Source organism: Cynoglossus semilaevis, chromosome 4 (genome assembly GCF_000523025.1).
Source record: "Cynoglossus semilaevis isolate Cse_v1.0 chromosome 4, Cse_v1.0, whole genome shotgun sequence".
In the NCBI taxonomy this organism is placed as follows: domain Eukaryota; kingdom Metazoa; phylum Chordata; class Actinopteri; order Pleuronectiformes; family Cynoglossidae; genus Cynoglossus; species Cynoglossus semilaevis.
The window spans coordinates 12,200,743-12,215,064 of record NC_024310.1 but is presented as its reverse complement, the minus strand read 5'-3'; the positions used below and the strand labels follow the sequence as shown (position 1 = coordinate 12,215,064).

General features: G+C 39.3%; 2 protein-coding genes across 3 annotated transcripts in view; both read right to left on the bottom strand.

Annotated features, from left to right (window-relative positions):
- The window catches only part of kmt2a (lysine (K)-specific methyltransferase 2A), a 31,741-nt gene extending 29,127 nt beyond the window's left edge, over window positions 1-2,614 (bottom strand). The window contains exon 1 of the mRNA XM_025055229.1: window positions 2,100-2,614. Within this exon, the coding sequence (XP_024910997.1) occupies window positions 2,100-2,345 (246 nt within the window). The 5' untranslated portion in view covers window positions 2,346-2,614. The remainder of the gene's footprint in view (window positions 1-2,099) is intronic.
- Window positions 2,615-3,156: 542 nt separating this feature from the next.
- On the bottom strand, window positions 3,157-13,542 carry ube4a (ubiquitination factor E4A (UFD2 homolog, yeast)). Of its 2 annotated transcripts, XM_025055349.1 has the most exons (21): window positions 13,422-13,542; window positions 11,967-12,133; window positions 11,604-11,780; window positions 10,726-10,838; window positions 10,259-10,411; window positions 9,993-10,152; window positions 9,817-9,896; window positions 9,678-9,734; window positions 9,311-9,502; window positions 8,850-9,183; window positions 8,600-8,726; window positions 7,992-8,299; window positions 7,721-7,853; window positions 7,452-7,642; window positions 7,128-7,228; window positions 6,687-6,800; window positions 6,335-6,509; window positions 5,825-6,005; window positions 5,569-5,716; window positions 5,331-5,488; window positions 4,991-5,126 (listed from the first exon to the last, which is right to left on the bottom strand). In XM_025055349.1, exons 2-21 carry the CDS (start codon window positions 12,091-12,093, stop codon window positions 4,991-4,993), a joined length of 3,165 nt encoding a protein of 1,054 aa, XP_024911117.1. In that variant the 5' UTR covers window positions 12,094-12,133; window positions 13,422-13,542. The 2 variants fall into 2 exon arrangements, with proteins under 2 accessions (XP_008307457.1, XP_024911117.1); XM_008309235.3 differs by having other exon boundaries at window positions 3,157-5,126; window positions 9,694-9,896.
- Window positions 13,543-14,322: the final 780 nt, after the last annotated feature.

Genomic DNA, 14,322 nt, shown 5'->3' with positions numbered 1-14,322 from the left:
AAAGACCACTGGAACTACCAACAAAGGACAATTAGATAGCACTAGGAAAATCACTTCCTTGATGCTAGTGATTTTCTTGCTGTAGAGACAGTGAGCCAGTGACCAATGACCACCCTTAATAAGTTCAAGGCTATAACCATTACATCACACACACACATATATATATTACATATATATTATATATGAGCAGAAAGCTTGCTAATAGGAAACTATAATGTTCCTGTTTCAAATAATTAACACATGCCAAAATCGCAAGCAAATGTTCGAAACAGAAAGTGTGAACTCTTCATAATCATCCATTACCAGTTTGAAGTTCAGATTTTTTTTTCTTTTTGCTATTACTGCATAAAATATTATCTTATCAAGCCAACTAATCGAACTATTCTTTCCCCTTATGTAAACTTTTTTTTTTGCTAATAATATCTACTTCCATGTCACTAAGATAGTGATCTGTAACATAGTACATGTGTGCAAATATGGCCATGCTTGGAGGAAAAGCTGCAGGTAAACATCTCCACACTGTCTACTCCCACTGCATTGAACGCATGCTGCTCATCATGGAGAAGGAAGATGGTAGTTCGCTAAGGCGAACACACCCCCACATCACACGCTCCGTCAAGAAGGGGCTCGTTGTTATTGTAGCCAGCCCTGCATGCGCACTGTCACACACTACTCGTTTCTATGTGAAAACCCAACAAATCCAAACACAAAAGCTCGTCGATTTATCCCCGGTGGCACGTAAACGTTCATGACTTTGATTCTGGATGTGTAGCTGTGGACCAGACGTCAACTACGAGTGTTAAAAACCCAATATTATTTCTGTACTAGCTACGTAGTGGCTGTGTGGAGGGGGAAAACATGTCCACCTCCCATTTTCCTATGCATCAGCAACAGCCCCAGTGGCTAGCGTGGCGTAATGCGTAGCATGGTAGCTGTCCTAGCTTAACCACTTCAACTGCGACCGACATCAATTACTTTTTCAGTGTTGAGCAGAGCCAACTTGTGGTATATTTCACTTTTAACCTGACTCTATGTCATCTATTGGGGAAGTAAACACAGCAGCCTCACGGGTTCCACAGTAACTTCCAACAGCGCGCAGGTCGAGGTGGATAATGGTGTAGTTTTAGCTGTAGACAGTTAGCCTGTAGCTCTGTTAGCCAAGCCTAAGCTGTAGTGATGACATCTCATTGAAAGCAGAATCAGCCACTAGAGCTTATAGTGTTAATAATATGACTTTTAGCCCCAGTAAGAAACGCAAAGTTAAAGGGTATGAATAAAAGGAGGACCACAGAAGCATATTCTTGGAGAAAGGGGCGCTAAGTGTAACATTTTCTACTTACAAACCTCAGTTGTGTTCTCTCGCCTCCTTCAAGTTGACATGTCTTGTTTTCATATACCTTACAAGCTACATACAAAATCCCTGGGTTACTTACACTGCCAGCGAACACAATTATAATGACCGCAGGCGTACGGACACCGATAAAACAACATGTAACATTATTTTGAGAGTAACTTTCACTTTAGCTTGGATATTAAATAAATCTGAGGACTTCACATCAAAGCTAATGTCAGAGAGCTAACAAGTAAACCACTAAGAGCAGCTTAATTACGGTGTAACGACTAGCAGATGAATGTAATAGGGTTTGTGATAGGTGTTTAATGCTGTGTGTATGTGTGTTATCTTTTTAAAACATAACAATGTTTTGGTCCTGTTAGCCGTCCAACATTAGCATCAGTGTCCCGAACTGAGTGGATGGATGTAGCATGTCCTTACACTGAAGGGGGAAACTTTCTGTCAGAAGATCAAACATCCGACAATCACCTGCTGTTCGTGGCGAATTTAATTGCAGTTGTAATGTTTTATGAAGTAAAAGGAGAGTTTATAAAGCCCAACAGAAACCCAAAGTTGACTGATTGAACTGGCAATGGCAAGTTTGTTCGCAGCTCCACTGAGAGGAGAGGATGGTCAAACCTAACCTAACCGTTAGCTCTCCATCCGGGACGGTGAGAAAAACACCTTGAGCTAAACCTAGCCCTGCAGCGCTACAGCCGGCGCTAACGATGCTCTACCCCCTGCTCCAGTCCAGTCTTGTGCTTACCTCACCGCTGCTTGAGTCGCTTGATTCCCCTAAAACATCCCGAAATTTCTGCAGGTTACTCCCGATCACCGAAGAGACTTGTAGTGCAGCATCAAACCCGGGTCCAAGCCCAGCAGCGTTGGACTGGGCTCCAGAGATACTCCGCAGAGAGGCAGTAACCCTGATTCGGCTCGCTCTCCTCCCGGTACCGGAGTTGCTGCTCCCTCCGGGCCGAGCGGGGAACCGCCACCGACAGCTGTGCGCCATTTTACACTCTCTGCCTGTCTCCGTCTGCCCTGCGCTCACAGATACCTCGGTGGGCGGAACCCTAACCCAGCACTCCACATAAACAAGCTCCACCACAACGCTCCGCTCTCACTGGCCGACACTTCGTTATGCATGTTGCGGGGCGTACCCGACGAAACCCCCGACAATGCATTTTGTGAGCGGCCCCCATTCAAGCCCTGCATGGATGAATCCAAATCAGGTTCAGGGGCTTTGCCCGGGAAACATGATTCGCACTTGAATTACGAGAAAACCGTTAGCGACTTATGCTGCTTTTTTAATATTTAAAAGCATAGGAATTATCTTTTGATATAAAATACTAACACGCTTTTGTCTCATAGGCACCAATAATATACCTCGTATTTAGAATAGTGGATTTTTTTTTTCGCAAAATTGTTTGTAAGAGAGCTTACTTGTGCAAGTGTTTTCTAATATTAAATCATATTTATTACCAGAATTAATGTTCTATTTATCTAATTGATGCATTTAAGAGCATAAAGTAACCAGAAATCAACATCTCCATGATGGCTTCCATGTTGGACCACCATATATTTACTTTTTTATTTCCCAAGTGCTTTTTTAAAATTATTATTATTTCTTAAAGCTATAGTAAGTAAGTTTATCATGTAACTCAGTCCAGTTCTGTCACTGGCCATGATGATATGCACTATTGTGGTCAAACATAAAGCTGTTATTATTTACTACATACTGTATATTGTTTGTGAACAAGACTTTGGTAGTCACCCATTTTACAAGAGGAAGAAACATGTATTTTTTTTTCTTCAAAAATCAGTTGTTTATAACACACATTAGTTTTATTTCTTAATCATACTGTACACCCATAAACATGTTGTGATCACATTTCAAACAAAACGTTGTTATAATTTAATCGACAAAGTATGAAGACATGCCAACAGACACATTCATATACTATACATCTATTCCATTTGGATACAATTAATTAAAATCCTTCTGTTCAAAAGGCAACATAAAAGCAATTTGGTTTTCATCATTTTCAACCTTATTTTACAGAAAACAAACATCTCACAGTATTAAACTTTTAAACCTCGCTTTTTGTGATTCACTGCAAGGCCTATGGTTTTAAGCACCAATGCTAACAAAAAACAAAAACACACATATAACTTGTTAGTGAACTACACATTCATACAAATAACAGCATTTTGTATGATTCATTCTAATTATTTACGATTTTGTGGAGATACACAGTGCACAAGAACTGCAAGTCAAAAAATGATACTCCTAATTTCTGATTTATCAAATTTATTTATTTTCTGATTTATAGTCTATTTAGCAAACATTACTGTCAGTTTACACACTTTGACCAAGAAATTAGTAAAACATTTTGAATTTTTCAAAAATTGGCCAGGGATAAGGAGTAGGCTTCAGTCCCAGTAGTTTTACCCATGTAAATGACTTAAAAAAAAACCCAAAACTACAAAAACGGGAAGCCAAATTATCAGTTTTAGTTTTTAGCAAACAGAAAGAACCATTCTCAGATACATCACAGCTTAAAAAATTACAACAACTTAAAACATTAAACATAAAAATGTTGGTCTAGAATGTCAATGTTATACTTTAGTATAATTAATGATTTTTGTCAAGCATTTATGTGTCACTTAATTTAAAACGTTTCCTATAATTCATTATATTTTTTAATACAAGTTACAAGACTGAGATCAAACTTTAATAAGCCCTCTAGAATTTCATATTTAACCCTATGTCCAACAACCATAAGTGTCTCAGACACCAAGGCGCAACAAAAGCCAGTGTTTAAATTCGCAACTTTTCATTCATGTTAGAACTGCAAACAAGTTAGGGGGTTAAGGCTGTGAAGATCTCAAATACAGAATAAACCAAGAGATTATTATAGTTGTCTTTATTACCAATTAATGTATATACAAAGATGTTTGGGATAAAACCATCCATTTTCTTCTACATAGTATTGTTGAAGGTAGTGGTGTGAGCTGCAGTCAATTCTAGTAGATTTAGGTTGAAGACAGTGTGCACTGGTTGCCAGTACTTTGAAGGGCGACATATAACCAAAAGTGCTACATTATGGTATGTTTAAAGGTCTGTGTATAACATGACATTAATGAAAGTGAAATAAAGGTAAAAGTATAACAACATCAACACTTTCATGTCATATCACTTCTCAAAAATTGTACAACTTGTTGTATAAAATCTATACTTTGGCCTGTGGGTCAGTCAGGGCTGTACAGTGCATTCTGCCAGTCCAGTTGAAATGGAACTCATAGCCAGCAACAATAGCAGCAATACAAAGTTTTAGGACAAGAAAAAAAAAAAAACAGGTACCAGAGGTTAGATCACTCTACTTATGTTTGAGTCAAACAGCTACTGTGCATGTATGTATACATTGCCAGCAGCATGTGTGCCACAAATTGTCAGTACTGCTGTCACAGAGAAAGCCCAGTGAGGACAAAGGCCGCCTGAAAAGCTGAATGCAATATTAGTCAGCCCAGAAAGGAGATCCTTAGAGGGAAGCGCTGCAGGAGTCAACTAGAAAAGCAGAGGAGCATGAGTGAGATGTCAGGTCCAGGACAGGAGAGGAGGATGCAGTCACTGTCTAGTGCACACAGGGGTCCCAGTTACCCACTGGGTCCCAGCTGCAGCCTCTGCTGCTTATGCCTTTCCAGCCACTGTAGGATTTGCTGTTTAAGTTCTTCATTTGGCCTGATCTGGTCCATGGTAAGAGGACTGCGATTGAAGGGGTCTGTCTGGTCACTGTGAAGACAACATGAATCCAAAAATAGTTATCTTCTGTATTTATTGAACATAATATTAATGTATACATTATTGTCACTTTTTTTTTACATTACTCCCAAAACTCTAAAAGAATTCAATTCAGATATGGTTCTTTTCATTTTATAAAATATTTTAGCCTCTGCATCTTGAGAAAATTCAAAGCTGAGCAGGAAATAACCTCACCTGAGTAGATGCCTGGCAATAGTCGACCGGTCAACCGTGACATTAGAAGAAGGAAGGAGAACAGGATCCAGCATCAGTGTGGACATGATGGGGTCTAAAAACTCATCGGGAGCATCTGCATAGGTTTCCTCTTCCTGCTGCTGTCGGTCTGCGTGAGACTAAAACAGAGACACAATTGGTCATTAGTTCAGGTTTCACAGTAAAAATATTTATGGCTGGAGGATGAATAACTGGATACCTTTATTTTGTCAGCAAGGAGTGCAAATGCTACAATCATGTCACCGGGTTTATTGATCTTCTTCAGAACCCTTACAGTCTGGGAAAAGAGTGTAGGAGAGTAGGACCGTCCATCCTTAGGGACAGTGGCACAGAAGTTGTCCTCATCGCTGCCAAAAAACAAAGACACAGATTAATTAGGACATGAAGTCTGCAGCGTTTCCAACGACTGCAATTCTCATGTGTATTAACTAGTAAAACTGAATTTCACACTGTACCCCAGGTTCAGGTAGATGGTGCAGATATCAGAAACCAGCTGCTGGGGCTTGAAATCAAACTCGCTGAAATCCTTGACTTTCAGGGCCCCCATCTTTGGACCCACCAGATGCTGCAGAAAGTAGTTAAGCATGGAGATGATCCTCTCAGCCAGGAAGGGGTGAACAAAGATGCCTTTGATTTCTGGATGAAGAATAATAGGACAAAATAAACAATCAACATTTGTACGTAATGGATGAATGCAATGACGTTAATCAATTCATTAGAAGCTTTGTAATTAATTTACCACTTTATTGCATTTATCATTCAACAAAATAAGCACTTCAAGTTTGTGAAGTCGTATAACGTCTATGCTTATCTGTATTGTCCATCACCGTTCACCAAACTTTCTTCTGCACCAACATAACTCAATGCATGCTGTGTATTTACCTACTTCGATGCATTACTGCCATCTACTGAGCTGGAGTGCAAGTTAATATGATGTGTAATAAATAAACATTTTTGCCACTGACCTGAGGTAAGGAAGGCCAACGTGCCGATTGTCTCATTGGACATGATGTTGTGGAAGCGTCCTAGTTGTCCAAACATCTGCAGACTGGACTCTTTTTCTCTCCGAGCATCGGGGGCTAAACTGTCCCACTCGCCTCGATCCCGTTCTAACTGCAGAATTTTAATTTTACTCAAATACTGCAAAAAAGAAAATAATAATTTAAAAACATTAAATAAAATAAAATAAATGGATTTAATATCGCACAACACTGGAAAAATATGACATTAAAGCCAAGATGATAAAATGCTATATAGGTTCATATTAACATTGAACATCTACACATGATCATAGAGGATATTCTGTTGTGAGTTTACCTGAATGGCTTCATCCAGTAGAAATATGGCATCATTCATAAGTAAGTTAAGAAACCTGAGGAAAAGAGGGGGGTTCATGGCCTCCAGGTTCTCTGACGCATAGTTGGCCAAATGCTGCAACGTGAAGAATGGCTCAGGTAAGAAGCACATGACCATATATAGATATTTCTACATTACAATACATTTAGCAGTATTGCTAAAAGTATAGCAATACAATACATATGTATGTAGAAATATATAGTAAATTTATATTAGACCTAAACACGTACAAATCATCATCATATCATATGCATATATAGACACACATACTATATATAAGTACAGATACAGCAAACTTTTACACATATTGTTATTTGTGGTTACTAATTTTAAAAGCAGTAATAGAAAAAGACATCACACCAACATGTAACTTTTAAAGTGTTGGGGTTCATGTTCTGTTACCTTAATGCTCTCCCTATAATTGTCTTTGTCCCACATGTACTTGAGGATAGGATACATGGGCCGTCTGTAGTTGAACTTCTGTTCGAACTGATGAGGATCCCCTGGAGGTAGAGAGAAGTTGATAATATAATCTAATGTATTCATGCTTTGTCTGAATTTTATATTCTTCAGAAAACACACATTCAGAGTTTGAGTTTCCAAACTACCTTCCATACTTATTTTCAGCATTATCACTGACCTTAGTTTCAAACATTAAATCCCATAAAGTTATTTAAAATTTAATCTACAATCTAAAGATAGCTTGTAGAGAATCGAACATTTCACCTGTGAATTCAATGTCGACAAACACAGCGATTAGGGCCTCTGCCAGCCTCGGTGCATATGTGTAGGAGCAAAAGACTCTTTCTCGCTGGAACATTATCGGCTGAGCAGCACCGGCAGCCACAGGCTCCATGTGCGGCATCACTGCCTCCAAGACCTCAGCCAGCTTTGCCCGCAAATGTGGATTCTTCATCCTGGTGGAGGTGTAGGGCAGATGGCATTAGATGTGCAACTAAATACTAAGAAGTTGCAGCTTCCATGGAACCACTTACCTTTCAACGTTACCCATGAAGACAGTGATGAAATCGAGAATCTGCTCCAAACTTTCTGCAGAAGTCTCCAAAACATCATCTGCAAACCTTCGAAGGAATATAAAAAAGTCTCCCAAGTTTTCTGCAAAAAACTCTGACAACAAAAAAAACAACAGACATTTGGCTTTAAAGGATTTACTTGTAAAACCAATGATTAAACATAAAATCAGTTAAAACAAGGCAGAAGTTTGTAACATTTAGAAATTTGAAAGATGAAATAAACAGGACCTGCCTGGAATATAGCACAGCACAGTATTCTGCAGGGACGGCAGGGGGAAACTGAGTGCTACATGTTCAGGCCCCTGGTTCCCCAGGCCGAGCTGAACCAGCACAGCAGCTGTAGAAGCTTGGAGGTTGAGGCAACATTGCAGCACAGCAGGCTGCGTGGTGGCAGCTTTGGTTGACAGATACACAATCATCAGACGCTCAAACTGCTCCAGGAGCTGCTCCGACATGGGGCTGTTACTCCGCTGAGCCTCCTGCCACGTCACCTGGAGCCGGTGGAGAGACTGGTTCATCTTCACCATCTGCTCGTGGAGTCTGGATACAGAAGTGGGTCAAAACAATTTGAGTGCATTTCACATTGAAGAGATTATTTTACATCTACAGTGACTTTAAAGTACAGCTGTTAAATGATTTAACATTTTAACCTGATTATTCACAGGCTAGCTGTTGATTTTATCACAAATAATAATGAATAATCATGATTATATATTATCTGAATAAGTAGATAGATGGTCTAATTATTGGAGACATTAAATGTAAACAGCTGTCATTCTGCGCCAGCAGAATTAAATTTTGACAGCCTTCTTTAAAGAAGAAGAATCTTGAAGGTGTGACCTGTGGAAGCCAAGATGCAGGGTGAGTTGTGTGAGGACGAGGTTTTCTGTCAGCAGACTGTAGGACTGTGCAAACTCCACCGGCTGTTGAGGAGGCACAGGGATCAGACAGGTTTCTTTGTCCAGACCTGTTATTATAAATGGGTGATCATTCATTCACAGGAAGATACAACTGATGTATAAATCTGATCTCTCTCAGCAGAAATCATACTAAAGCCATTGTGTCAACAATGACTAATATTTAAAGGCACCTTTAGCATGCACGCTGCGATTGCGTCTCTCGTCTTCACTCAGGTCTTTAAGGCCACAGTACGTAGGGTTGAAGGTGAGGAGTTTGGGTGAGCGAGGCCTACAGAAAGGCTGACACAGCTTCAGCAGGGCTGCCTCCAAATTCAAAAAGAAAGCATCAGAGGCATACATCTGAAAGAAGATCTCCGGCATCTGATTGGCCCAAATCTTCGCCCGGCCCGCGTTGGCCTGCAGGCAGTTGCCCAGCCATGACAGCAGCAGGTGGCGCGTCTCGGCAGAGCGTTGGAGCAAATTCCTCAAGATTTGGTGCAGCTTGTCGTGAAACTGACCCATGAACTGTAACCAAGGGTGAACAGGAAAGAATCATTTAAATCAGACAGTTAAACAGACGAAGGCCAATCATTTAAATCAGACAGTTAAACAGACTAAGGCCAAAATATAATAAATATATATATTTTTTAACCTGATGAATGTTGGCCTCTTGAACCTTTGTCTCCTGGGCACTAGAGCGTGAGGGGTTCAGGAAGTAGCCGTGTCCCTCCACTATGCCTGGAGTTTTTAACAAACATGAAATATTCAAGACTGACCCCAATAGGCTTTTCTGGTACTGCAGACCATTGGCTGGGTCTTTGGGTTGGGTGTATTCCATTAACACCTAAAAAAAACACAACAAAAGAGAATGGTTTGAAATTTTGTGACCCGATCAAGCAACTAATAAAGAATTTATGAGCTGTTTTATGAAGTTGTAAATGGCACATTATCTAGTTTTTAATTACGAAATAACTTATCTGCTGTTTTAAAAATGTACATTTAATTTACAAAAATACTACCTCTGTGTCCTCTGACCTTTGCAATGTCTTTATTATGGCTGAAATAGAGGAGAACATCTAAGTAGGAATAGAGGAGAGGTTGGCACAGGTCCAGGTCTTTGACGCGCCCATGAAATATTTCAAACACCGGGACCATCACCTCCTCAAAGGTACGGACCTCCTGGTCAGAGATGATTCCGGCAATGACTTCTTCAACAAACTCAACCAACTCCTCTGGCTCTGAAACACGAGGGACATATAGGAATGTGAAGAATGAGAAAGTGAGGAGAAAAGAAAGGCAACGTCAGGACAAAACGGATTTAGAGATAAACCTACGGGCTCCACTGAAACCATCTCGAAACAGGTCCACGAGCTGCTCATAGATGTTCTGGCTGACATAGATCTCAGGTGTAAGCAGAACCGTCCGTGTGTTGGAAACAGTCAGATTCTTACAGTGAACAGCAAATGACAGCAGCTTCTCTGGTACTTTCTTCACCTGCTCACAGAAAAGTCACAAAAAGACACGGGTGTTTTTTAATAAATAACAAACTATTAGCTTAAATAAAATAGTTAGACTGAGTAGATGTCAGGACATTTTGCACCTCTTCTTTTGCCCTCTGGTAACAATCAAAAAGGTAAGGGACGGCACATTTCTCTCCAGCATCACGGTCAGCAGACAGGTTTACAGCACTACATGATGTCATATAGATGAGGTGATTTCCTGGCTCCAGTAGCAGCAGACGATTAAACAGAGCCTGATGGACACAATAATAAAAAAAAATTACACAGATGACGAGCGCATTAGTCAAAATATTTTAGTAGTTTTGCTAGACCTGCGACTAATATTCCAAAGTAACCTTTATTTAAAAAAATATCCTATGTCAACTATGGCCACAAGAGGGTACCATCTTCACCCATGACAATTAAACTTTATCACACTGCTGCAAAATTAAAAGACCAAACCATAAAAACTGTCTCAAACATGAACACATTAAAAGCTTCTTGACTTCCATAAAAAACACAAATAAATTAAATGATTCATTAGTAAAATATGCTGGTGACCTCTGACCTGTTCAATGTTGTCCATATCCAACCAGTCCTGCCCATCCAGATCTGCAGCCATCTCCTCCAAGTACACACAGCGAGGAGGGATCCCATTATCTCCTCTGAGGCTTGGATCGCCTTTGGTTAAACATAAACTCATGTTGGACAAATATGATTTGTATAAAACCCAAAATAAAATGTTTTTATGTATTAATATTTTCCTAAAGGTACTTGCCCCGGGATTTCATTTCTATACATGTGTTAATACAATAACAAAGCAATATTGGAAATGTTTTAATGCAACACGGTAATTAAATGAAGATAATTTATTTTAACCTATAGGTCAGTGGTCTACAAACATCAATGATGATGTCACTCTGTCTCTTTCTCTGAAAACCAAAGGGACTTTTTAGTGTGTATTCCCAGTAAAGCATGACTCATCCTGAAGCTTTAACATCCGTGAAGAGAAACACTCAGAGTGCGACCTTCTCATCATGTTAAGTCTTTGTGCTGTCTTAATGGCTGGTGAGTCATTATGTACTTACTGGAATTTAAAAAAAAACATATTCAAGATCTGCACCAGATGCAGTTGTAGTAAGACTACAATGTCAAGGAGACATCTTGCTTGACATCGTCTTTTTTTCTCATTTTTGCCTTTTAAATGACTCAAACTTTTATTTCTGTATATTGCTGTAACAAAAGACAGGTAACAGCAGGTGCTTCACTTTTTCCGTGACTAATCCAAATAATGGAAGTAAGTATAGACATTTTAAAAGTGACAACAGAGTAAGAGGATTGAGATGGTTATCGGAGGACGGCTGTTTTGAATCCCATCCTGACACTTAAAAAATATGTGTCTAAGATAAATTGTTTGCATTGATGTTCTCCCAGATGATTACTTACTGTTGTCCAGAGTGATCAGAAATATTCTCTGGATCATGTGGTTGACATTGAGCTGTTCACACAGCTCCTGACGGGACCTGAAGGAGCGGCTGATCTCTGCCACAGAGTCATCATTCTCGTCAACGCTGTCCGACACCGAATTATCAGAGTCTGACTGGCTCTCTCCGGACTCCTCTTCTGTAACAAAAGAACCTCGGGTTGAGAGTGAAACTATCTGGATAGAAGTGGCTGCTTTCATTTGTTTAAGCAGTTTAAAAAAGCCATGTTAAAAAATGTATTTAAAAAACTTTATAGCATCAGAAGTACAGGCATGTACATTTAAGGACATACATACACAGACAGTCACTAGACAACTACTCTTACGTGGTGGTTCAGAGGGCTGCTGGGATTTCTGGTCTGATGCAAACTGTTTGGCATCAGCAAGTGAGCTGAAAAGAGCAGCAAATGGGTTGCAGGAGATGTTCTGGTTGTTGTTGCCCTGGTCAGTCATTTCACTGGGGCTCAACACTCACTTCATCCAAGATCCCAGCCTAAAGAAGGAAATAAGACAGAAAATATTATTTGAGCCCAGAGTTAACAAACTGAAAACAGTTATCAGTAAAACAACTGTTTAACTGATAACTGTGGTTCTCTACATGCTCCAAAAGCATTGGGAGGAATATTTACCTGCAACATGTTGCGTTTACACAGTGTGTTGCAAAGCTTTACCCAAATTTACCTTTAAGCAGCAAGTAGTGTGCAAATTAATTAGCAATACTGCCTCCGTCTGGATATGTCCAGCTGCTGCAGTATCTTTTTTTTTTTTTAATCCTGGTCTACGAAGACTGAACGATAGATGCTTAGCGTGGCACTTTAAAATAAATCAGCAGAATTTGATATACACTTTTATATGTTTATATGTTACAGTTGTTGTTATATCTTTGTAACATAGCTTAAACATTATTTTCTTTTTATAACTTTTATGTTGTTGTTTCTGCTGGTTTTAGAATAAATGACTAGCTTGCTGTTATTTTTAAACGTTTTATTTTGCTTATTCAAATTTGCTAGTTCCTGTAAAAACGTCAAAAATAATTATTCAATTACATAACACATTATACCCGCGGCTCTAAACCAGTCCAGCTGCCTATTTCGTAACTGTTTTAAATAAACAACCTGGGGACTGAGAACCTGCGAAGTTGTTTCAATGAACCAATGCCAACTTGAATATAGTTGGTCAGCTACCAACAAAACGTACTGTTAATGGAACCAGAACCTGATTTTAATCATTAAGAAAACCTGTAGAGTGTTAACTCTACAGATTTTCTTAATGTCCAAAGACATGTCCAAAGACATGGACCCAGCATTAAACATCGTCAAATCGTTAAGAAACTTATCGATTACAAAAATAATGCATAGGATTCCGTCAAAGCTGTTCAATCCGAGTGTGACAGTTTCCTCAGAGACTGTTTTACACAGACCACAACAGTCACTCATCCAACTGACAGCTTTAGCCGGTAACCGTTCGTGTGCTCACCGCTTTAGCTGTTCAGTTCAAACGTCCTGCCACTGTTAATAATTCCAGTATCTCACAGCCAAAAGAAATATACATATGCCTAAAACAAATAAACGTAATACTTATGAGGTATGACTTCACACGTGGAGCATTTTAAAAGCACATTTAGCCCCGTGACAGAGGTAAGCTAATGAGCTAGTTTGGCAGCTAAGCCGTCATGGTCTCAGCACAGCTTTATTTCAACGTCCAATTTTGCGAAATGCTAAACTGATTCACGCACAATGAGTGGTAACAATGTACATAAGCAGTAAATTATATCGTCGTACCTGTGTGGTGTAGGCAAGTGTCTGTATTCCGTTTTAAATTTAGTTCTCTAACGAAATCAGTGGGAGTTCCTTGGTAAACAGAGGTGCGTGGCGTCATCAACGTGCGCCAAAACGTCAGCTTTAATGAACAATTTTAGATAAGACAGACAATCGACAAGAACTTTGATAGTTTTTTTCCTCCGTGTAGTTTATCGGGAATACATGTAAACCAAATATTTTTAATGCGAGCACGTGCAAAGAGCACAAAAAGAATACATTGATTGTTTGTTTTTGTGTATATTACTCTGTTTATTTCTCTAAGACATCAATAGAACATTGTAAAGATAAGGGGCTCATTTGGCAAAATGAGGTGATTTAACATTCAAATAAATATTTTATTTTAGGAAAGGTTTTCCGATTTTTCATATCTCTATTTCCTTCAACAGCAGGGGGCAACACTGCACTCATCTTTTCTGATGCTGTGTTTGGCACACGTCATAACTTTATACACGTGATAAATTGTTCCGCTCTTCTCATCTAATCCTTGATCACTTAAAGCGCTTGAGTGATCAAGGTAATAACGGTAAAAGAATTAGCCATTTACCTAAGGGTGGCACATAACATAACATCAAGTCTGGAATCTGACCCACAACCATCCAGGGGAACACAAGTTAGTACTATCCACTGAGCAACAGCCATCCCATCTCTACCAATAATAATAATAATAATAATAATAACTCCACGAGGCCTAGGCCAGTCAGTGCATTGTATTAATTAAATGTACTAATTGACATGGACTCCTTGTCTATTTAATTGGCTTAAATCCTTCTTCTATTACTGTATAACTGGAAGCCATGGAGGGGTGTCTTAAGTATTATACATTAAATTATTATTATTTACTAAACTCAAACACACACATTAA

Bases quoted from the DNA above. Each gene is read 5' to 3' on its own strand.
- ube4a (XM_008309235.3), bottom strand. From the start codon at position 12,093: ATGACTGACCAGGGCAACAACAACCAGAACATCTCCTGCAACCCATTT. The intron at 8,727-8,849 runs GTGCCTTTAAAT...TTATAATAACAG, and splicing joins TCGCAGCGTGCATGCTAAAG to GTCTGGACAAAGAAACCTGT. The intron at 7,854-7,991 runs GCAGGTCCTGTT...TTTTGTTGTCAG, and splicing joins TGTGCTGTGCTATATTCCAG to AGTTTTTTGCAGAAAACTTG.